The sequence below is a fragment of the Hyalella azteca genome, unplaced genomic scaffold (genome assembly GCF_000764305.2).
Source record: "Hyalella azteca isolate HAZT.00-mixed unplaced genomic scaffold, Hazt_2.0.2 contig5407, whole genome shotgun sequence".
In the NCBI taxonomy this organism is placed as follows: domain Eukaryota; kingdom Metazoa; phylum Arthropoda; class Malacostraca; order Amphipoda; family Hyalellidae; genus Hyalella; species Hyalella azteca.
The window spans coordinates 434,375-458,310 of record NW_025935599.1 but is presented as its reverse complement, the minus strand read 5'-3'; the positions used below and the strand labels follow the sequence as shown (position 1 = coordinate 458,310).

General features: G+C 41.9%; 2 protein-coding genes across 9 annotated transcripts in view; one reads left to right on the top strand and one right to left on the bottom strand.

The window, feature by feature from the left end:
* The first annotated feature begins 1,765 nt into the window (after window positions 1-1,765).
* On the top strand, window positions 1,766-17,039 carry LOC108682441 (arylsulfatase F). Of its 2 annotated transcripts, XM_018171600.2 has the most exons (12): window positions 1,766-2,175; window positions 2,835-2,938; window positions 4,573-4,701; window positions 4,870-5,033; window positions 6,206-6,370; window positions 7,116-7,240; window positions 8,719-8,826; window positions 12,123-12,298; window positions 13,222-13,403; window positions 14,310-14,436; window positions 15,705-15,903; window positions 16,819-17,039. In XM_018171600.2, the coding sequence occupies exons 1-12, from the start codon at window positions 1,937-1,939 to the stop codon at window positions 16,952-16,954; spliced, it is 1,854 nt and encodes a 617-aa protein (XP_018027089.2). In that variant the 5' UTR covers window positions 1,766-1,936; the 3' UTR covers window positions 16,955-17,039. The 2 variants fall into 2 exon arrangements, with proteins under 2 accessions (XP_018027089.2, XP_047736409.1); XM_047880453.1 differs by lacking the exons at window positions 15,705-15,903; window positions 16,819-17,039 and adding an exon at window positions 15,189-15,698.
* A 622-nt stretch (window positions 17,040-17,661) lies between these two features.
* LOC108682449 (serine-rich adhesin for platelets-like) overlaps window positions 17,662-23,936 on the bottom strand; it is a 49,109-nt gene continuing 42,834 nt past the window's right edge. For 6 of the 7 annotated variants that reach the window (XM_018171608.1, XM_018171610.1, XM_018171612.1 and 3 more), the window contains 5 exons: window positions 22,256-22,395; window positions 21,528-21,609; window positions 20,939-21,083; window positions 20,491-20,773; window positions 17,662-20,197 (listed from right to left, as the gene is read on the bottom strand). In XM_018171608.1, the coding sequence (XP_018027097.1) occupies window positions 20,046-20,197; window positions 20,491-20,773; window positions 20,939-21,083; window positions 21,528-21,609; window positions 22,256-22,395 (802 nt within the window). In that variant the 3' untranslated portion in view covers window positions 17,662-20,045. The remainder of the gene's footprint in view (window positions 20,198-20,490; window positions 20,774-20,938; window positions 21,084-21,527; window positions 21,610-22,255; window positions 22,396-23,936) is intronic. The other variant, XM_018171609.1, reaches the window with a different exon arrangement.

Below are 23,936 nucleotides of genomic sequence, written 5' to 3'. Positions count from 1 at the left end.
GGATTTGTGAACCCTGGGAGCCCTGATACCAGTTCCCATTCTCGAGCTTCGTTACCGGCAGCTCGCTTTGTAACGACATGTGACGTTTTTGCTTATAATATTAGTGCTATGCTTCTCGCCTTACGATGCTCGAGTGGCGTGCCACTGGCGACGCTATCACAGCTACGGTGCACTCGGTAACAGACGATGTGCTTTCTCGTGTGTGGGACGAGTTAGGTTACCGTTTAGATGTTTCCGTGCAGCATAAGGGGGACATATTGAACATCTATGTTAATGTATGAAATATGTTAAATTGAAATATGTTAAAAAAGTCTTTGAATCTTTCTCCTTACAGTGCTATATAAATTAGTTGTTTTGAATTTAAACTAAAAGACGAATTTATCAAATTGGGTCCATCATTTAGAATAACCCTGTATGTCGGACAAGGTCCGTGCTAATGTACATATACTCTACGCTGCTAACTTATATTTAACAGTAATTGGACCGCGGATGGTATTTATTAATGACAACGAATGAATTTTTTTGGACATAAGTAGGGAGTTTGAGTTGACGGGTAACTGCGCTAAATTATGATAGGCTGGCATCGTTCATAAAAAATAATTTGTGGAAGTAACTCGAGGTAACGTAAATACATGGTCGCTACAAAGGGCCAATGAATGTGTCCTGTTTCTTATCGACAAACCATAGAACTCAAAGCCTTACCTTTCTGTAATGTGGATTAAGAAGGCTACGGTAGGCCTGTTTTCAATTACTCTCGCTCTTTCTCCGTTTGTGTAACGTCGTTCGAGCAAGCTTTTGCACAAACGTCTTCGTTTCTCTTCCCGTTCGCTTCTTCGCGTTCTTTAGTACTCTCGCCAGCAAGTCGCTCATGTGTACGTCTCGCTGTCATACCGAGAGCAGCAGCACTTGATGGCGGTTAAGATCATTTTTGGCGACAAAATACATTGCTTTGAAGCTCTTAATCGTGTTGGTCTTACTGGGTTCATTTCCAAGTTGCACTTGACACTAAGTTTTTATTCGGGATAAAGTGTTCCTTGAGATACTTTGGGCTTTCAAAACACAATTTCTTTTTCCCTTCAGTTTCTTACATCTATAGCCTATTACGGGATGCCGCAAGATGAATTTCTCAGACCAAATACCCTCCTATTTATAGTTCAATGCAGTATACAGGTAACATTTCGGTTCATTGTGTTAAATATCAGACGAATACAATATCGTTATCATTTGTATGGTTCGCTATCATAGTTTCACAATTAATATTTACGAACACAGATACTATTGGCGAGGTATCGGTAGGATCACCTTTTTTTCTAACATCTGATGACATTTGATATAACTATAATAATATTTCCGATCTCGTGTAGCACGCAAAAAGGATTATAGTGTCATTTTATAGTGTTGTTTTGGAATACCCTAGATTGCGATTAAACTGAACCTTATTTACGTGTTCCATCTATGAAATTCTATTTCAGTTGCCACTAAACGTGTGAGCAAGATGCTTTTTGTGCATTGGAATTTACCCTGATGATATCCTAATTTTAAGTTAATTGACAATATAACATATTTTAAACGCTCAATTCAATCTTCTTGCCTCCACAAGACTTCTTTTCACAGCCCGGAGTTTTGTTATAAAATATATTCCTGATAACTACTAAATAAAGAGTAACAATATTCCAGAGAAACGGTCTTTCTGCATCTCCAACCACAACTTCTAAACATTCAGATATTGATTTCTTGCAGGGTGTCAAAGCTTCCTATACGTTTGTATGAAGGCATTGATGTGACTGAAGAATAAATTTAGATCCCCACAATAAATAACGAAATCTTTACTCTCATCCGCTAACGATAATATTTTTACTGTTCGTAATGGCTTGTTCTAGATTTTTCTCGAAAAGGCTGGTACGTTTTGAGAATATTTCACCTGCCCAGCAACAAAATGCACAGTCTAATAACATGCGCGCTTCCTTCACATGCTTCACGTTGCGCGAACGCGTTCAATGCTGGTCGGCTAACTTGTTATCTAGTGTTATTTGTGTGGGTAGCGTCCCCAGACGTTACCTCTGGTCAGCCAAGCCTATCATCACCAAATGTTCTCATCCTCATTGCTGATGATCTCGGCATCGGTGATGTTGGCTGCTTCGGCAACACTACCATCAGGACGCCTGCAATTGACAGGTGGGTGCGCCGTAGCCAAGTTACAGATGTTAACCAACTACCACTTCGAGGTCGCCGTTCTTTGGTCGCCACTATCATTTCGCCAGTGACGCATAAGCATCATTTCATATTATTACGTCCCACTGCTGTGCCCTTATGATGAGCGATGTTAATACTACTGTCCAACAAGTAGGGATTTAGTCTTTGTGTTGTTAAATGGTTTGATCATCAATGAGTGTTTGGTTTCAGAAATCTATTGCAGTCCCGTTGTTCCCGCGCAACTCGAATGGCACTCTCAGGGACGTTTTTCTAAAAAAAATTTGAACTAGGATTATGGGTTGCCATGTTGCACTTCATTAACGACAGTGTATTCGGAGTAGGCGTCTTGTTCTTTTGTTATGGAGAAACCGGGCGTGCGGCTAGGAAAACACGACCATCAGAAGGTCCCTCTCGTCGTTGTCGCACGTTTAAATGATGAACATAAATGATTAAATGATGATTGAACATAATTAAGAGATTACATTTAATTATGTTAATTGATTCATCAATATATGAACGAATCTACCAACCATTGAGTCATTGCTGATATTCCTCGAGTCATTACTGATATTGCATTACTGATATTACTTTACTATTGCAAACATGTGCATGAGTTGACCACGATGATGTTGGCACGACAGGTTGTGTAGGGAAGGCGTGGCGCTCACGCACCACTTGGCGGCCGCCGCTCTCTGCACCCCCAGCCGCGCCGCTCTCATGACAGCGCGATACCCGCAGCGATATGGTGAGTTGCAGCAATTCTCACGTGTACATATGCAATGATCCATAAATCTTTAAGGGATGGAGTGTAATTGTGTGTGGTACGTGTGATCAAAATTCCTCAATGATACACGGTGATTACTACTGGTAATTTTTGTAGCCATGTTACGCAAAAGTATATGTTGCTGGAGTTATGCATCTCATACAAGTATGTGAAGTGAGAAGGCGAGTATTATGTGTAGTTAACTTGAACAATAATATATGTTGCTGGAGTTATGTGCCTCTTAAATACCTGAGAGAAGAGCAAAGTCAAGGCAAAGACGGCATCATTAGTCAGCTCACGAACCCACTTAGCCGCTTGCCTCCAACACAATGCCAAAAAATCTGTAATCAGGAACCTGAATTGCACCACAGTGCCACGGATCATACCACAGTGCTCAGGATTTCACTTCCAGGGCCTATACTTTAAAAACTGGCTAAGTGAACGTAAGTACTTACGCACTATTTTCTTGTCTATGATTGGTGGATTTTGCTTGAAAGGCCGTCAATGATTGGCGGATGAACTTACATCTCTTAACTTTTTTTGAAAGTATGGGCCCAGGGGTCGAGAAATGATTGTGCGCAACCTTCATATTAGTTAAACGATACAGCTTACGACCGGTTTAGAATTTATAGATGACAATTGTGGCCACCAAGCACAAGAAGTGGAGGCACGTGAATGGAAAAGTTTCTCTTCTCTCAGATCGTTGCGTGTCCCTTATTCATCTCTATTTCGCGTCGTTTCCTGTATTATTCAGTCTATATAATAGAGTTTGCGGACTTTTATGCTATTTTATAAGTTACGTAATATATATATATATTTTTTTTAATTACGACATTTTGTGCCTCGGCAGCTATTAGATTCTGAACTCTACTTTTTCAAGAGTTGATCCTCTTTCTGCAACGCATTGCCTTTGACCGACTTCCGAGTTACCACTGTTCAATGTACGCTTTAAAAGAATGCTTACATTGATTATTCCTTCAGCAGTATCTCCGACATACGTAGTTACTTTGCACTACTTTACCGCAATCGGGTCAACTGTCTACCAACTCTGCTGGGAGATCGGAGTTTCGTGGCTTACAGCGCTTTCATATGCACGATACTCCGCACATGGAGAAACTCAACTTCTTCATCTGAAACTAGTGACCCACCATAAAAATGAATACCTCTCTGCGTGGTGCTAATAAACAAGAACGAAATCAGGGCGCAGGGTCTCAGGGAGGGCAACCGACACGCAGACTCCACAACCGACACGCAGACTCCACAGCCGACACGCAGACTCCACAGCCGACACGCAGACTCCACAACCGACACGCAGAGTCCAAAACCGACACGCAGACTCCACAACCGACACGCAGACTCCCCACCACATTATCGTGCACCTTAGTCTAACATCACTTCAATATTCCTTTTATGCAGTCCAACTCGCTGTTTCTGTTCTCTCTCTCGAGCAATTATTTCCTGACGAAACACTTTTTCTAGGCTGATCACAGATATTTTATGGTATAAAAAAATTTTTAGGTTGACATTCTTTGCGTTTTAAGTAAAAAATACTTATAGCTACAAATATTCTGCGTATTTTTGTTACAATTTACGATATATTTCGTACTTATTTACAGGAATGGTAGGTGCAGCCTCAGGCGGCCCACCTGTCCTCGTGCACGTAGCTAGCAGAGCTGGATTGCCCTCTTCAGAACCAACAATCGGAAAGGCGTTTGCAGCGGCCGGCTACAGAACTCACTTCACGGGTGGGTCTCAGCTGTACGGTGATATGGACTGGACGTAACGTTTTGCGTGTCTACCAAACTATTATCACCCGTGTAATTTGAAGCATAATTGTCCGATTGATATCTAATGCACTCTAATATTCAACTATTGAGCCTAATGGCCACTATTAATGCATTGGTGTGGATCAGGCAAATGGCACTTGGGCAGTGGATGCGGGTTTCTTGGCCGCTCCTGTCAAGGCCCGCTGGCGCACGGCTTCAATTCCACCTTCTACCTCCCCAACACCCTCTTCGAGCGCGCCAACGTAGAGGGCTCATTTTGGGTCTGGCCGGAAGAAGATTTCCATTATCACGTGAGTTGCATCTATATGACATGTGCTTGTCACTGCGGCTGGCAGGACGGACTTCACACAAATCTGATTTATGAGAGCGCGATTTGTAATGTCTATGATCATTGCCGCATCAAGGTCTTCGGTGCAACGTTGAGTACATGTAATTGGTCACTAGCAGGCATGACCAAATACTGACCTGAACATGTACTTTATGTGGCGACATGTCCTGTGGCCACTGTTCTTCCTTCTGATTCGTGACCTGTGCTTTGGCTGACGGCCAAGACCTCTGGGTAGCGGCCTGCTCTGTGGGTGGCAGGGTGGCAGGGTGTTTTACTGGTTATTTTGGCCTTCCTGATACATTATTGGTATCGATTGGTATTGGCTCGTGTTATACTCAGATCTATAGCTTGCATTCTGCTTTTACTCACTAAGAGATGCCAGCCTACTCATTCCCGTGATCTTTTACCGACATTCTGCGTGGAAGCTCCTTTAGGGATCGCTCATTACACCCTGACAGAAAGTGACATTACCCCGATGCTCTCACCGGGAGGCGTTATCTCTATACCCTCACTGAACTATACCATTCCGATAGTCCCTTAGACCTAACTTATTCCTATAACTTATCTCGTTATTGCTAATATGGGGCAGGGTGGCCCAGTGGTTACAGTTCAGGGTACCATGCATGATTGGAGCAGTGAGTTGTGGGTTCCACCCTTGCTACCTGCAACAATTCCGGTCAAAATCGTCCAGGTGACCATGCGGCACAGCAAATTTGAGCAGTGAGTTGCATGTTCGAGACCCGCAATAAGCTGTGAGCTTTGTCAAATATTCGGATATTCGGAATCAGCGACGGGTCTAATGGCCTTGATCAGCACTATTACTTTTATTATAGTTTGTCATGGCAAAGCTGTCTCTATTTTCGACGCTAAAGGGGTTCGAGGTGTGACGATCCTTATATCTTACTCTAATGGAGTCAGTAAGAATGATGTTTTCAGTAAGGCCTTCCGGGTATTTTGACCAATGCTGCACTAGAAAAACGGGGCCGAAACATGTTTCTGAATCGAAACGTACGATGAAACCATGTAACTGCGGCAGTCAGCTATGTTTTTGCTTCGGTCGCAGCCGGAATAACCTAAGGTACGCACTCGCTTGCATGTTACCCTCTAATAATTATGACCTATTCCTCTACGCAGGCCTTGGTAGGCACGAGCGCAGCCGTGCTCGCAGTGGCGGTGTTGCTGAAGCGCCTTAAATTCAACGTCGCTGCCGCTGTCGTGGTGACGTCGCTGCTGGTCGCTGCGCCGGCCGCCTGGTTCCTGCTCACGCACTACAGATTCCACACACCGCGCTGGTATCAGGTGAGTGGCTTCGAAAATTTTTTCTTATTGTAGAGGGAACTTCTTTAAGTCAAGTGAGTTTCACGCAGGTGGCTGCGAAAATTTGTTCTTATTGTAGAGGGAACTTCATTAAGTCAAGTTGGCTTCGAAAATTTGTTCTTATTGTAGAGGGAACTTCATTAAGTCAAGTGGCTTCGAAAATTTGTTCTTATTGTAGAGGGAACTTCATCAAGTCAAGAGAGTTTCACGCAGTTGGTTTGGGAAATTTGTTCTTATTGTAGAGGGAACTTCATTAAGTCAAGAGAGTTTCACGCAGTTGGCTTCGAAAATTTGTTCTTTTTGTAGAGGGAACTTCATTAAGTCGAGAGAGTTTCACGCGGTTGGCTTCGAAAATTTATTCTTATTGTAGAGGGAACTTCATTAAGTCGAGAGAGTAAAATTTGTTCTTATTGTAGAGGGAACTTCATTAAGTCAAGAGAGTTTCACGCAGTTGACTTCGAACATTTTTGTAGAGGGAACTTAATTTTACAGCGACACAAATTGTTCCTGACTACGTAACTAGGATATTCCGGAAGCAGATTCGCGTAGGTTTATCACGTAACTCCAAATTCCCAATTACTTGAAATATACCTTGGGTTTTGTATTGTCTTCAAAGTAGCGTTGATGACATTTTGTGAGAATTCATGTTAAATATCATGTGTGTTCAACTCTCAATCTCCAAACTTTTAGTATTGGAACGTACCCAAATTCTAGATTTTGCCATCAGGTCTCGGAATGGATGGACTTCAACTTAAACTTCGTGGTTATGAGGCAGACGTCAGTGCTGCATCAGAGAGCGCCACTGGAGTCGCTTAGCATGGATATGGTGCGAGCCACTGTCGATTTCATGCGGTGAGATGGCAATTTTTTCTGCATCTATGTATACGTACGATGATAAATGTAAATGTATCTGAATATCCTCGCTATATCATCATTATACCGTGTATAATTGTATTTCCTTCACAGGATATACAATTTCTGGTGGGTGGAGGGGTTTTCCCCTCAGGTTCATTTATGAATGCGAGGTCAGATTTAGAGAAATTTTCAAGTTCTTGTTGGTCCAGTCGACTTTGTTCAACAAAGAGTCAATCATCAATCAGGTTACAATTGATGGAGGACGTCAGAGCCTTGTCGCAGTGTACTGACAGAAGACCAGCCTTAACCCTCTACCGCAGTATATCACTCTCAGGGAACATAACTTTCAACTTAAATTATACGTAAACTATTGAGTCAAGCAACCTGACGAGGTTTGTACGCAACAGAGAATTTTACAGTTGTCGTACGTGGCCGCAACCATCAGTGCAAGTTATTTTGCTCTCACTAGAACGTATCCCTTCTGGGAAGTAGACTTGTGACAATATTGCTCTGGGGCCATACTTTCAAAATTTGCTAAGTGAACGTAAGTACTTACGCTCTATTCTCTTGTCTATGATTGATGGATTTTGCTTGAAAGGCCGTCAATGATTGGCTGATGTACTTACGATCTCTTAACTTTTTTTGAAAGTATGGGCCCCGGTTACTCAAGTCAGGCGGTAGAGGGTTAATCGGAGGGTGTGTTGCGTGGGGCAGGTAGACATCAATGTTGCCGCGACGGTTGGTGCAGGCAGCTATAGGTCCCCATTGCTACTTCATACGGAAGATATTACCCCTAAAGGATCTCGTGGTAGCTCTGAATAATACTTGTATGACAATCAAAGTTCGTATCCAACGGGAACACTGAGACGTCCAAATAATTTCTTCAATTCAGCTAAAACGAATCTGTCGCATTTTCACATCCTCAATGTGAATAGAAATGTCCCTGTCATCATAGAAAATTTATCAGAAGTACGGAGCGGAGAAGATGAACAATGCCGAATTATGGTGTTTTAATTTCTGTCAAACGGATCGTCACATTAGTCGGGCCGATTTGAATTACTAATATGACTACATGCCTAAATTTGTTTGTGCTCTTTAAATATCAAGATTTCGTCGGCATGAAGAGGATAGCTTGATCTTGTGCCATCTACCGAATATCTAATGGCTTTCGGCCAATACATAATGTAATTAAAATGTCATATTGCCTTCTTGTACTTGACTAATGAACTTTGATGTTTCTGAGGCCATATTGTATTATCCAATATTATATATATACTGGTCTTACGGGATTCATCTTTTCCTTATCTCGCTAAACGGCCTTCGAGGCTTCTCCACGTTCCATTATATTCATCACGTGGCGCTTATGGCCTTTTCTTTATCTAGCTAAACGGCCTTCTAGGCTTTTCCATTATATTCAACGTTCCATCATATTCATCACGTGGCGCTCATGGCTTAACCATTCATCATTGGCACAGCGCCGAGGCAGCGTCTGGTCGCAGCTTCTTGGCGGTACACGCGTTCTCGCACCCTCACACGCCTCTCGTATGCGCGCCTCACAACCGAGGCCGGAGTCGACATGGCAGGTAAGCGCTTACTCTGAATAGAATAGAATAGAAGTGTCGGCACAGAAGAAATAGGCCCATGGCCTGTTGCCGATTCTTGAACTTTTCGTGACTTGATTCACAAGGGATCCGGCCTTTGGAACCCGATCTTTCAATAACTGACGATTGATTGAGAGAGCTGCTGGACTTAGTATATATATGTGTTCTTGAAAATCGAACGAGGAAAGCGAAATTATTGCATTCAATTTAGAATAAGTCGAGATTTGACCAATCCATTTGGTTATCTCAGGAGCCCGTCTCTTGAGGATAGTGATCGTGTAAAAAGTCACGCGCCATATCTGATCTTCATGGAGAATTTCTGGTAATGGTAATACAACGAAAGTGAATCAAAAATACTAATGAAACTATAGTTCTTCGAGGCAATCACTAGGTAGACCCGATAAGTTTTTTTTCTTTGAATGTAGTAACAAAATGGCCCGGTTCTGTATAAAGTTACAATATCAACGCTTATGATGTGAGGCAAATATTAAAGATCTTGTATTGTTGATCTAAATTCTAACGCGTTCGCACGAGCCATGTTCGTGTCGTATTGATGTCAATAATGTAACAGTTTGACGAATCTTAATGCACGCCGAATTAAATGGCACGCAGCGACCGACATTTCTCAGGCGCCCGTAACTTTGATACCGTTCTAAGTTTGGTAAGCTGTGGGGCTCGGTATTTCTGAGATAAATTCAACCCAATTCGATATCATCTGCAGTTAATCTCAAGAACAATCGTGGAGTTTCATAGCAGGACCTAAATTCTATGGGATGAAAATGAGACCATTACAAGCTTGTTTGGTTGCACTTGTCTCGTTAACGGCGCTAGTAGAAGGCGACTATGTACCTCTCGAGGCTGCTGCTGACCGCATCTTGGGTCGCGCGAGTTCTCTTCAGACCAGCAACACTTAACTTCAACTGATGGCCCAAAACTTGCCTGCCAAGTGGAATAGTACGGTACTGAATGACGGCGTCTATGAGGAAGTATCAAGTAAATTCAAGGAGGAAATTGCACAACTTCGTTAGCAATTGGAAAGCAATTCTTCGGATTATCTTCAGAGTGCGGAAACTGGGGTAGGAGTCTTGCGATAAAATGGTTAAAAAACTGCTCGAAATTTTTTCGATAAGATGAATGCTGCTATCTAAAATCGCATCAATATTACTCGAGCTATTTTGAATGATGTGAAAAGGGCGCTTTCGTAGCAAATCGAGGCCTTCAAAAGTGATTCCTAGCTGGTCACGGATGATCAGGTGAAGCAAGCGACTCGTGAAGTGAATACGCTCATTGAAATTTTCAACTTTTTATAAGAAAATTTCCAACCAGAAGAACTCGATACGATAAAGAATGATTTCGGAGTGCATATTTACAAAGCTCAAGTGGACAAGTATAACGTAGAGAGACAAACCATCATCCGTCGATATTTCCGTCTTCCATCCGATTATCTGCAAAGCAGCTCCTTTTCCCTTGCGAGACAAAGCTCAAAAAAGCTCTACGAGTCTCTGTAATCCTAGTTACCGATGGAAGACGACAAGTAGTTTTTGAGCAACGCATTGATAAGCATGCAGGGGCAAGTTTTCAACAGCCTTTTCCCTCTAGTTAACTAGAGTCGAGCAGGATTCTTCAACCCAGATGTGAACTACACGCACTAGATAATTAACCTGCTAAAGCACAAATTTAATAACGTCTCTGATTATCTTTATTATCTTCACACTGATGTTTACGCAGAAGAAAGAGACCATCTTAGAGTCCACAAGATGAGCTTTGTTCAACTTTTGTATGAGATGGCGGCCGCAAGAAGCAGCTACAGGACTCTAAAGCCTCTTCTCGACAAGAAAAACGCCGTTGCTTTATTGCTGTTGAACCTGTTACTGCTGCTTACCCTGATGCTGGCAGTCTGGTTGGCGTATTGGATGACACCAAGGCACGACCATACGCCCTATATCCGGCCTAATCCATATGTCTACCGGGAAACTGTATTCTGATGTGCGCCCCATCGTGATCTCCATTCTTGCGATAACGATAAGGGTATTTTTGTATAGTACCCGCTCGGTTCAATGCGGTGATGTCTTCTCTTGTTACTTAGCAAATCTAGTTTACTATAATTTTTATGTGTGTAAACGTTTAACTTTTGGTTGCTGGATACTTTTTCTGATGTGGGCCTGTGTATTACGATTTTAACATGCTCAGTAAATTTGACTTCCTGAAATTCATATTTGATATACCCAAATTTGTTTTTATTTTTTAGAGAAAAATAAGTAATTCAGGTAGGCAGGCACGACGTATTTGGCTCAGTAATATGTCTAGAAAAACTAAAAATTGCATTGGGAACGCCGTAAAAATAACTGAGGTGGTGTATTCGCGTCAGAAATGCTGGTGTAAAATGAGGACTGATTGCTAGTACGGCGCATTTGTAAAAACAATGCGAGTGTAAAAATGTAGCATAGTTGTAGAAACGGTGCACGTATTTGTAAAGGCAACGTGGGTGTAAAAATGAGAACTTGTGATAAATACGGCATATTTGTAGCAGCAATTTGACTTCTGCAAGCCACGACGACTTCTGTAAGCCACGTATGGTCGTATGAGTTGGGCAGGGTGGCCCAGTGGTTACAGTTCAGAGTACCAAGATTGGCGCAGAGAGGCGCGGGTTCGATCCCAGCTCTGTGCGCCAGTTTCTGGTCAGAATCGGCAAGGAGGCCGGGCGGTTAAGCATAGCAGAATTGTAGCAGTGAGTTGCGAGTTCGAGACCGCAAAATGCTGTGAATGTTCTGCGAAGTTAAGAATCGGCGACAGGCCTACGGCCTAATAACGCTGAAACCGCTATTATTATTATATTATTATGAGTAAGTATGACATCTGCAAGCCATGAGCCATGATGACCTCTGTAAGCCACGTATGAGTAAGTATGACTTCTGCAAGCCACGACGACTTCTGTAAGCCAACTATGAGTAAGAATGACTTCTGTAAGCCACGTAGAGTAAGTATGACTTCTGCAAGCCACGATGACTTCTGTAAGCCAACTATGAGTAAGAATGACTTCTGTAAGCCACGTAGAGTAAGTATGACTTTTGCAAGCCACGATGACTTCTGCAAGCCACGACGACTTCTGCAAGCCACGATGACTTCTGCAAGCCACGACGACTTCTGCAAGCCACGATGACTTCTGCAAGCCACGACGACTTCTGTAAGCCTCGTAAAGTAAGTATGACTTCAGTAAGCCACGTTGGGCTTGTTGCACAATCTTCGCAGGCGGTGCGAATTGAGTGTCTCGGTGTCAGGTATGGTGACGCCGTCGAGGAGCTGGATGAAGGCGTAGGTCTGCTGCTCGCGGCACTGGATGACATGGCTCTGTATAACAACACCATCGTCTACTTCACGTCAGACCACGGCGGCCACTTGGAGGCGCTCGGGGCTGATGGCCAGCGGACGGGTGGTTATAACGGACTCTTTAAAGGTCAGAATTTCCTCTCTAATTCCACTATTGTGTTCTTTGTATACTTTCCGTAATGCAAATGTTTACAATATTTTCAGTATAATATACAAACATTAAGCATTGTATTGATTTCATCTGGTCACCGCTTAAGGAAACAATTGATGTGTAATATTGTTTTAGTAATCTTCTGGGAGACGGAGGTAGTTCATTGTTATGTCCAGTGTGCGACTGCATGCACTTAATACAGCTTTGATGTTTTGCTTAAATATAGTAAAAGTGGCTGTAGGTAATGACTTCAACTTATTTTTGAGTAGATGTAGTTAATTCACGATATTGCATATATATTTTTATAAATATCCCTGGGTTCCGTCCATTTTTTGGCGGCCTTTGAACGTTTTCACTGCCGAAAACCTTATATGTTATGGTTTAAAATTTGCGGTTACAAAGGTAGAAACTATTTACGCTTAGACAGAACAGGGCCTATACTTTCAAAAAAGTTAAGAAATCGTAAGTTCGCCAGCCAATCATTAACGGCCTTTCAAGCAAAATCCACCAATCATAGACAAGAAAATAGAGCGTAAGTACTTACGTTCACTTAGCGAGTTTTGAAAGTATGGCCCAGGTCTACGGAAATAACGCTAAGTTATCATCCAGTTTATCAAAAATTTAAAAGCAAAGAAAATAGCCAGAAAATTCATCATTTCTTAAAAAGGAAAACGTTTCGGAGACCAGCTCCGTCATCAGTTCAAAACCTAAAACACAGGTACAAACAACCTGTACCTGTGTTTTAGGTTTTGAACTGATGATGGAGCTGGTCTCCGAAACGTTTTCCTTTTTAAGAAATGATGAATTTTCTGGCTATTTTCTTTGCTTTTAAATTTTTGATAAACTTGCGATTTAAGCAGTCAAGTGATTTTATTAATCATCCAGTTTTTTGTGTTCAGGTGGGAAGTTTCAAGGGGGAATGGAGGGCGGGATCAGAGTACCCGGTGTGTTGAGGTACCCCGGGGTGGTACGTGATGGTTCCAAGTTGTCATCTCCTACATCCTTACTGGATGTTCTGCCTACGCTGCTTGAGCTCTCGGGCTTGCCAAGCGTGCGTGAACTGCTGCCCGATGCAGCACAGGTGCGATCCCAGTCATTTCATGGGATATTATGTTATCTAAGGCAGTTATCGTATATAATAACACGTGGCATGCATCCAATTAATCTGTCGATTCATCAGTTTAATTGAGTGATAGAATTAGTGGGATGCCCGATGTTCCTGTTCATCCATGCCAGATGTTCCTGTTCATCCATGCCCGATGTTCCTGTTCATCCATGCCAGATGTTCCTGTTCATCCATGCCAGATGTTGCTGTTCATCCATGCTAGATGTTCCTGTTCATCCATGCCAGATGTTCCTGTTCATCCATGCCTGATGTTCCTGTTCATCCATGCCAGATGTTCCTGTTCATCCATGCCAGATGTTCCTGTTCATCCATGCCAGATGTTCCTGTTCATCCATGCCAGATCATTATCCATGATGCCAGATCATATTCATCCATGCCAGATGCCTCGGATCATTACTTAAACTAAATGAAAACTGAAGCAAACCAAACCAAAATGAAACAAGCTGCTTTCATAAACACTATTTTTAGCGTTTAATCGTTCTTTACCCTCTCACATCGCTAGGTACTCTTATTTTTATTTACTTCGTCGTATCGATTTTGGTAATATCAATGAAAATAAATATATACATTTTAAAATGTATTCAATTAAAAGTCCGCTAATATATCAGTTTGTATACGGTACATTTTTACAATGAATTCAATTAAGTTAATTGAATTAATTAAGTTTGTATACGGTACATTTTTTAAATGCATTCAATTAAAAATCCGCTAATATATCAGTTTGTACACGGTACATTTTTTAAATGAATTCAATTAAAAGTCCGCTAATATATCAGTTTGTATACGGCACATTTTTACAATGAAATCAATTAAAAATTTTACAATGAATTCAATTAAAAATGCGCGTGCATGACTGGCCAGCCGCTGGACGGGCTAAGCCTGAGCTCCCTGCTGACTGGCGCAGGCGGCGCTACGGAGGACCCCACGAGGGGGCGGCTGCTGCTGCACCACTCCGGCATGTTCGTCGACGCCATCAGATACAACACAGGTCTTCAGATGTTATTTTTCTCAGCAGTATTCCTTCCACATTACTAATTACGATAGTTTAGATGTTAATTTTCTCCGCTGCATCTCTTCCCCATTACTAATTACGATAGTTCAGATGTTAATTTTCTCCGCTGCATCTCTTCCCCATTACTAATTACGATAGTTCAGATGTTATTTTTCTCCGTTGCATCCATCCCCCATAACTAACTTTGATAGTTGAAATATTTAAGCGTATGGTAGTTGCGACGTTGATACTGCACCATCAGATTCAACACAGGTCTTCAGATGTTATTCAGAATATTCAACACATATTGTACTTGATTTCGTGCACTGCGGTTACATGATTAATGAAAACTCTTGTGGCTCGTCCCTTTGATAAAGTTACTGATATTTTTGGCTAAGGTGTTGAAAATTAATTCCAAAGCTCGTATAAGGAGGTCCAAAGTCGTCCATTAAAGCAGTATAATAGGTTATGCTAAAAAATAGTCCCGACTCTGGTTATTTATCAGCCAGTTAGACCAAACATGTTAATCCTAGCTTTCCAATAAGATAGGCCCCTTTAATATCTTGGGAAGTTTACTTCAATTTGCATACGACGTCGGTTTATTGACTTCTCATCCCGCTGGCCTGTAGTTCGCTTCATCGCTACAGCCTCATCACAACTGACAAGCATTAAGCTAACGGACCAGAAGCTCGTTACTTTCAAGCAGTTCCTAATNTGTACGTCGCAAGTAATGACGTACACGTGTCCAGGCGAGCACGTGTACGTCGCAAGTAATGACGTACACGTGTCCAGGCGAGCACGTGTACGTCGCAAGTAATGACGTACACGTGTCCAGGCGAGCACGTGTACGTCGCAAGTAATGACGTACACGTGTCCAGGCGAGCACGTGTACGTCGCAAGTAATGACGTACACGTGTCCAGGCGAGCACGTGTACGTCGCAAGTAATGACGTACACGTGTCCAGGCGAGCACGTGTACGTCGCAAGTAATGACGTACACGTGTCCAGGCGAGCACGTGTACGTCGCAAGTAATGACGTACACGTGTCCAGGCGAGCACGTGTACGTCGCAAGTAATGACGTACACGTGTCCAGGCGAGCACGTGTACGTCGCAAGTAATGACGTACACGTGTCCAGGCGAGCACGTGTACGTCGCAAGTAATGACGTACACGTGTCCAGGCGAGCACGTGTACGTCGCAAGTAATGACGTACACGTGTCCAGGCGAGCACGTGTACGTCGCAAGTAATGACGTACACGTGTCCAGGCGAGCACGTGTACAAGCTACACCTGCGTAGGCCGGTGTACAGCAGCGCCGGCAGCTATCAGTGTGGCTGGGGCGAGACGACGGCGTGCTGCACCTGGCGCGGCGCCTCTCACAGCGCCGACATCTCGCAGCATCCGATCCTGTTTGATCTCCGCCGCGACGCTTACGAGGACAGACCCATTGCCAACACGTCCCGAGAGTACGTAACTACTAGCCGACGAGGACAGACCAATTGCCAACACGTCCCGAGAGTACGTAACTACTAGCCAACGAGGACAGACCAATTGCCAACACGTCCCGAGAGTACGTAACTACTTGCCATACTTGTGCGACCTATGAGCATACTTCTTGCAAATCCACTGCCGAGAGTACCTACCACCTTGTTAGAGTACCTACAACCTTGATTACCTACCATCTTGATAACATATAATGAAACATTGCCAACACGTCCGGAGAGTACGTAACTACTTAGAATAGAATAGAAGTGTCGGCACTGAAGAAATAGGCCCATGGCCTGTTGCCGATTCTTGAACTTTTCGTGACTTGATTCACAAGGGATCCGGCCTTTGGAACCCGATCTTTCCATAACTGACGATTGATTGAGATAGCTGCTGGACTTATTGCCTGGTCCGTAATTTGCTCACTGAACATGACAATAGCTGAAATGCCTCATGGTATTTTAAGACTGAACATATGCTCCTGCATAGCTTCGTCCAGTCTGTTCTTGAAGGCGTTCATACTCGGAGCACTTGCCATACTTGTGCGACCTATTAGCATATGACCATACTTTTAGCTAATCCACTGGATGAGCCTTTTCATTTATTTATAAACGTACATTGAGTCAAATGCTTGAATTTTAAGTAATTAGAATTTTACAAGTACGCAATATCTGCAGATGTTGCGTTCAAAAAATTGATTTAATTTAATCTTGTTCGCACATTTTCGCGATCCGATTGTAAGAACGTTAATTCCTGAAGTGCGTAACAGCAACATTGTTGCCACTAATTTTGTTGGCCTAGTGCATATGAAGTGCCTCGATGCTCCTATAAACATGTTACATTTTAATAATGTTAAAACGGTGTCTAAATTATTGAAGATAGTGTGTGGTGGGCAGATACATGGCCGTGGTGCAACACATGAAGGCCCAACTTGAGGGATGGCGGCAGCAAGTTCCGTACCCACCATCGCAATTCAACAGCGTGATGGATGTCATCTTGCTGCCGTGGCTGCAACCCTTCACGTTCCTTTAACTATTTGGGTGGACCAATACTTCAGCTTTTTATCTCAAACTGGAATGCAGCAAATTCTAGTTCTTTGTCTGCGTGTTTTTTTTTTAAAGTTTGTCTGCGTGAGTTCTAAAAAGTTTGTGTTTGGGAAACTTTGTGTTTGGAAGCATCCGTTCGGCACCGTACGAGCTTGGTATCGTGGATACCATCATATTCCATCTATTATCGAGCCACTGTGTGTATCCTATATACCACCATACACAGTCCTCCTGAGCGACGCTGGATCAACATGCTAGCTTTAGCTCCTATATTCTCAGAATAGAATATAATAGAAGTGTCGGCACTGAAGAAATAGGCCCATGGCCTAATGCCGATTCTTATATTTTTCGTGACTTGATTTCACAAGGGATCCGGCCTTTTGAACCCGATCTATCCATAACTGACGATTGAGTGTGATAGCTGCTGGACTCTATTATTGCAAGGCCCGTAAGATACGGGGTAAAACAATTTTTTTGTGCAATTAATAACTTTGAAGTCGCGTCATCATATCAAAAACGCTTCAACTTTCAATACAAAATTTTCTGACGTTCAGTAGTGCCTGGTTCTTCTCTAATCGTCCACTTTGCAACAAGATAATCTCATGTTAAGGCAGTCACGGCGAGCCAGCTTTCTCCAGCCGGTTGCTGCGATGAATTTGTGGCGAGCGCACTCTTCTGGTAATAAACACCACACAATGTTGGTTCATTTTAATTAACAGTAGAATAAAGTAATAGAGCAGGTTGAAAATAAACACATTCATAATATGAGTAAAACATAAGCATAAAAATTATTTTGCTAGCAGCTTCAAGCAGTACAGGTTCAAATGCCAACCGAAAAACTAAAGGTAATGCAAATACGACAACGGAAGGTAAATCGCCATATTTTAATGTAAAGTTACAATTCTCTCTTTGTTTTACTTTTGATTATTTTATCGATATTCTTCACACCGTCTGGGTTGCTTTCTGATTTATCGAAATTATTTTACCACAACTGAAAGTTAAAATACTGAACTGAGAAATAGTAAATAAGAACAAGACAAAGCAGTAGTCATTTAATAAACTTTGCGATTAATAAACAGGCTTCTAAACTTAGTAATGCAGATAAATTTCATTGCAGATTCATTTCATTTTTCATTCATTTCCACAACTCAGCTTCAAGTCTGTTCACAAAGCAGGGAATTAGATTGCATTGAATTGCGTACAGAGTCTTGGAGTATAATTGAATGAAAGAAATTTAACATTTTATAAATAATTATTATTAAATTGAATAATGATTAAGTTAAATAATTTTATGTCACGAAAATATGATCATGCTATTCGATTGCCAAAAATGTTTCAAACTTAACGGAAATGTTTAAAATTGTGTTTTACACTTAACGGAAAAGTAAAAGTTCATCACGTTTCAGTGATAAACTTTTACTTTCAATAAATTTATAAGTTAGTCATGGATTTATTTCAGCGGTCCTACGAACTTCAATCTTACACGAGAACAGTTGATATCCTGGACTCCATGAATGTTATGCTAGAACTACTGAAGGATGCGACAGATCCTTACACTATTAAGAGAGATAAATAAACAGAATAAGTTAACAAACTACAAACACCAACAGCTGCCGTAACAACGCTTATAGATGCAATGCCCGTATTATGTTTCAGCTACAAAGCGCACGACGCTGTCAAGCGACATAACTTAACGAACAGCTTAGCGAGACCGTCGCGCCGCGACACTCGTGGCGGCGCCTACATATCTTACTTCCCTGATTATGAATTTCGAAACAAAAATATTTTTGGTGCTCTATCAAATTTTTATTATTTTGGTTTCATCCCCATTAATTTAATGGCATAATCCACTCCACTTTAATAAATTTAGGGCTTGAAGATAAAAAAAAACAGCTTTAAATATCTTAATATAATTATATTAAGATATTTAAAGATGTTTTTCTACCTTCAAGCCCTGGATTTATTACAATTAGTCCCTATCAGTTAAACATCGTACAACAGACACTGGATCTCTTCCTTTTTCCTAGCATTAGAAGCGCGTGTTCTGAACGTGTCCAGGACGAGAGCACAACACGTGACGCGACAAATACCTCGGCTCCCTGCACTCATCGCATACTTTGTTGCGATCGGATACATCGGATGCGACGAATTTTTCACACCAGCAGAGCGTGATATGTTAAGATACAATAGGCTAATATACCGATTGTAGGTGAAGTGTATGTATCATTTCTTGATTGTTCATACTCATCGTGCTCCAGAAGTCATATTGCATCATGCGTGTTCCAAGAAGTGTGTTGAAAATAAAGCTTCTTCACTTCCAGTACAGTGGTTTTTATGCAACTGAACGATGCAGCCTTCTAAATGTGATACCCTATGAATCGTCTTGGATATTTCAGTTTAATTAATTTTTGCCTATAGTATTTTATAAAACATAACATTGTGAATAAAGTCCCCATTATTATTGCACTGTGGAACGGCTTTCGCAGGAATGACTATATAATTAATGCAATTATTCGTGTCCCTGTCAAGTTCGAATGAACACGATCGAGGTACCGTGTTAAAATCTTATCTGCTTCCTCATGGCAAAGCAGTTGACAGTGAAGACGTAGGTTGGAGCAGAGCGTCACAACTGTTGTCTTCTGCATTGCAACTCAATTTATATTGACGATGTGTTTGAGAGAACAAGCACGGTTTTACCGGAGGGACTTCTGGGGCCTAATGCACTTTACCTAAGGGACTTCTGGGGCCTAATGCACTTTACCGGAGGGACTTCTGAGGCCTAATGCACTTTACCGGAGGGACTTCTGAGGCCTAATGCACTTTACCGGAGGGCTTTCTGTGGCCTAATGCACTTTACCGGAGGGACTTTTGGGGCCTAATGCACTTTACTGGAGGGACTTCTGGGGCCTAATGCACTTTACCGGAGGGACTTCTGGGGCCTAATGCACTTTACCGGAGGGACTTCTGGGGCCTAATGCACTTTACCGGAGGGACTTCTGTGGCCTAATGCACTTTACCGAAGGGACTTCTGGGGCCTAATGCACTTTACCGGAGGGACTTCTGGGGCCTAATGCACTTTACCGGAGGGACTTCTGGGGCCTGATCCACTTCCTCATGACGAAGTAGAAGACCGTGAGCACGTAGATCAGGAGGAGGATGGCGCATGTGACGGCAAGAGCCAGCACGGAGGAACGGGTCGGGCACGTTTCAAAGAGGTTCACTTTGTTTGCTGGAATATTATGAGAAAATATTACCATTCCACGATCAAATTACGGATTAACTTCGTATGAATAAATTAAAAATTATGAATACTCACTACTTGAAAGGAGGCGTAATTATTTTGCAACATAAATTTAGGATATATATAAATCAAATCTATTTTAGAAATAATATAGAATTTCTCCTCAGATATTTTTCAAATCAGATGTAGCCAAAGAAAACAATAATGTATAATTAATTATAATTATTGGTGTAAGAACATGGCAAATTCTAAGTTGGTCAATGAAGTACCAACAAACTTACTGGCTGTGTAGTATGGCTCTTCTTCGACCACCTGGTGTGGATCAGTTTTGAAATGATCAGCGGCCTCTTCACCGAGATCAAGAACAAGGATCTCTTGGCTGATGCTCATTTCTTCCTCGGCATTGCCAGCCTCAGAAGCGTCTACTGGTAAAATGGCAGCAGCAGCGAGCGCGGCTTCTTTTGTCGTCTCTTGGACGTGACCGCGGCCATCGGAGAGACTTCTTACGTTCCTCTTCCTACGTCCGTAGGAGCGCACAACGTCACGGCCGTTTTTGCAGCGAGCCTGACACCAGCAAGGATAGTTTAGTCAAACTATCGTACGATCTAAATTCTTTCAATTTTTTTAACAGGATGCTTGCACCACTAATACTTTCACCGCAAACAAGGCAATGTTTGTACGAATAAAATATACATGTTTTGTACGAATAAAATAATATACAATACTCACAGGTTCGCATGAACCAAGGCAATACTTGACGTTGCACTGGAAGATCACGCCGTAAGACTCTGTGAAGCGGAATGCGTCGTACATGGACTGCAGCGCTGACCCGACTTTCGTGAACTCGGGGAAGATGGCAGGCTCAACTGGGCAGCTGAAGATAAAATAAATTTCTCGTGTCATTGAACTGAAAAATTATTTAAACTCAGGTACAATTTGTGCTACGTTTATATATGTACCAATACCGTTCCGAAACTCACCATTTGAAAAATCTCTTTTAGTGAGATTTGAATAATTGAGACAAATTCATAAAAATCAAATTCATTGAAGAGCAAGTTACAAGACAAGTTTGTGTAAATACATATGTGCAATCGTTCCACAGATCGAGCTCCATTTTTAACTTATCTAATTCCTTCAATTAATACGAGCCGTCTTGAAGAGATACCTACTATTATATTTTTACTCGGCGCCGGTTAAGTTCACTATAACTTCCACGTTGATATCAATTCATTGGAATTAAATAGGATTGCCACAATTGGTCATCGGTATCTCGCTTAATAATTCACACTTCCCACCACGACAAGGTAGCTACTCTCACCCGTCGTCGTCAATGATCTGGAATGTGGAGCGCGAGTCTTTGGCCATCGCAACGCAGCTACGGGCGAAAATGCCGTACGGGGCTGCAATAAACAATCAAGAGATTAATGAAGGAGCCTCAGTATTTATGCAGAGATCTTATGGCAAGAAGACATTATTGTTGGTAAAGGGTGAAATCATGGAAGCATTCGTTATAGCTATTCGATGTCGACACGTCAAACCCAAGCGGGACCCTTCGGAGTCGTTCAAGGGATTTTCCATCCATGAGTAAAAATATAATTAATTCCTGGAAATAAAAGGTTTGATATCATAGTTCACGGACAGGTTTTGGAGTTGAAACAAAATTTACTGCAGGGTGGTTTTAGATCTGTCGACATAATTGTATCGTAAACAAATAGTAACTAGTTAATTAACACCTCGTTGGGGCACAGATACCGCCTAATTCCCAGCAAAGATTAGCATCATGTGGCTTTTGGTGTCCTGTGGCTTTTCTGTCTTAATTTGTGGCGGAAAATAAATGAATTTTTCCAGGATAGAATAATTCGGCGATCAACTATACACTAATAACTGAAGTAGGTACGAAATGTAATACTAATAATGACATAGTTGGAATAATCTAATCCATCACATACTAGTATAATAACTAGTATGTGAATAACTAGCACAAAACTAAAACCATAAAAAGTATACTCAACACCAACGACCGTGGGCGGGTCAACTAATGCTTACTTTGCTCGGGAATCTCAATGCGGAAAGTTAGACGGTCCCCGATGCGGACCGTTTCGACTTCACGCAGCGCAGCGTCCAAAATTCTGATCCTTGGAGGAGGAGCCTCGGGGGCACTTGTTATGGGGATCATGTCTGGGTCCCTGGATACAATAAATCACAGTTAGGCAAAGAATTAGAAGCGCGAAACGGCAGCAGTCTTAAAATGCCTCGTTTCCTACGGAACAACTGATATCTAGAAGCGCTTTTAAATCTACCGTCCGTTGAAAAGATCTGATCAAAAGGCCAGTCTAGTCAAGATAAGTACAAGAATCGGCGACAGGCCTATCCGGCCTATTCTTTAATGCCGAAGATACTATACTATAACTTCCGACATCAAGTCCACCACGAGAACACCGTACAACATCGGTCGCAAGTCCCCATTACAGCATGACAAAAATTCCACGGATATATCCCTACCGCGGATGTGTGAGCGATGCAGGTTTCCGTGCCCGAGAAAATACAACACAACTTGCATCGGATGACCTTTTTGTTGGTCATGAAGAAATTGCTTGTCGTGTTCTGGCCCGGGAATAATGAACAAAAGCGCGGCTGTTATGAAAACAGGATGCCAGCGGTCGGTAATCTATATAAAATACTCTTCGACGGCTATCATAAATTTTATTTCAGGGTTGGAATAATTAACGTGTCTTGATGCAATCTTGGGGGCACTTTCGGATCGAAGTCTGTTTGCTGATTAATTGCACCTTGAAATTTGAATCCAACATCATTGAAGGTTTTCCTAAAAAATCAATATTAAAGCATACGGCTCATCTCCTACATCCCAACACGGAGACAACGCCACACGCGCCATGAGGCTCTTCTATAGCAATTAAGTTGCCTGAAAAATTTTTCGTCTGACTTTATTCCCAGTTCACGAATTCATATCTTCCAATTACGTGTCTAAAATTAGAGGCAATAATCCAAAACATACGTTCAATTTCACTGTATCTACAATGCCATTAATATAACCGTAAAACCACACATTAACAATATCCGAGAAGCACCGCTACCAAAATTAGACGCTATTCATGAGTCTGCGGATGGAATAATGACAATAAGAGGGAAATATTAGATCAAAATGTTTATTTACATAAGAAGATGTAATGGTATGTCCTTTTGTTATCCCTGGTTAATCTCTGGAAGAATTCAGAAATCCGAGAGTGTCACCACTAGAGCACGTCTAGATGTTATCTGACCATTAGGACAAGTCTAGAGATATAACCTGTAGGCCTCTTTCTGCTAAGCGTCTTGAACTTTGCGACTGACTGTCCGAGATTACAAGATTTCTGTTTCCACGTCTGTTGCTTCAGTTCAGAGGATTTTAAAATCTCTGTATGTTTGGGGTAAACCTTGCCTTGAAAACGCTCTCAGTTCATATTCACATGAAAATGCTTAGAAATAGGTTTTCATGTTCCTCAGTCTGTTTTTATATTTATTTACTTTTTTAGTTCATTTTGCTTTAATGGATTTCGTTTATATTGTCTTTTCACCTTTAATTGTAGATTCATTCTTACAATTTAATAGATAATGAATCGAGCTGAGTTTTAAAACATTCTCGATGAAGATATGATGGATTTACCTGGCGTTTTCTCTGCTCAAGTCTTAACGAGATCTTATACCGCCAGCATAAACATATATCAGC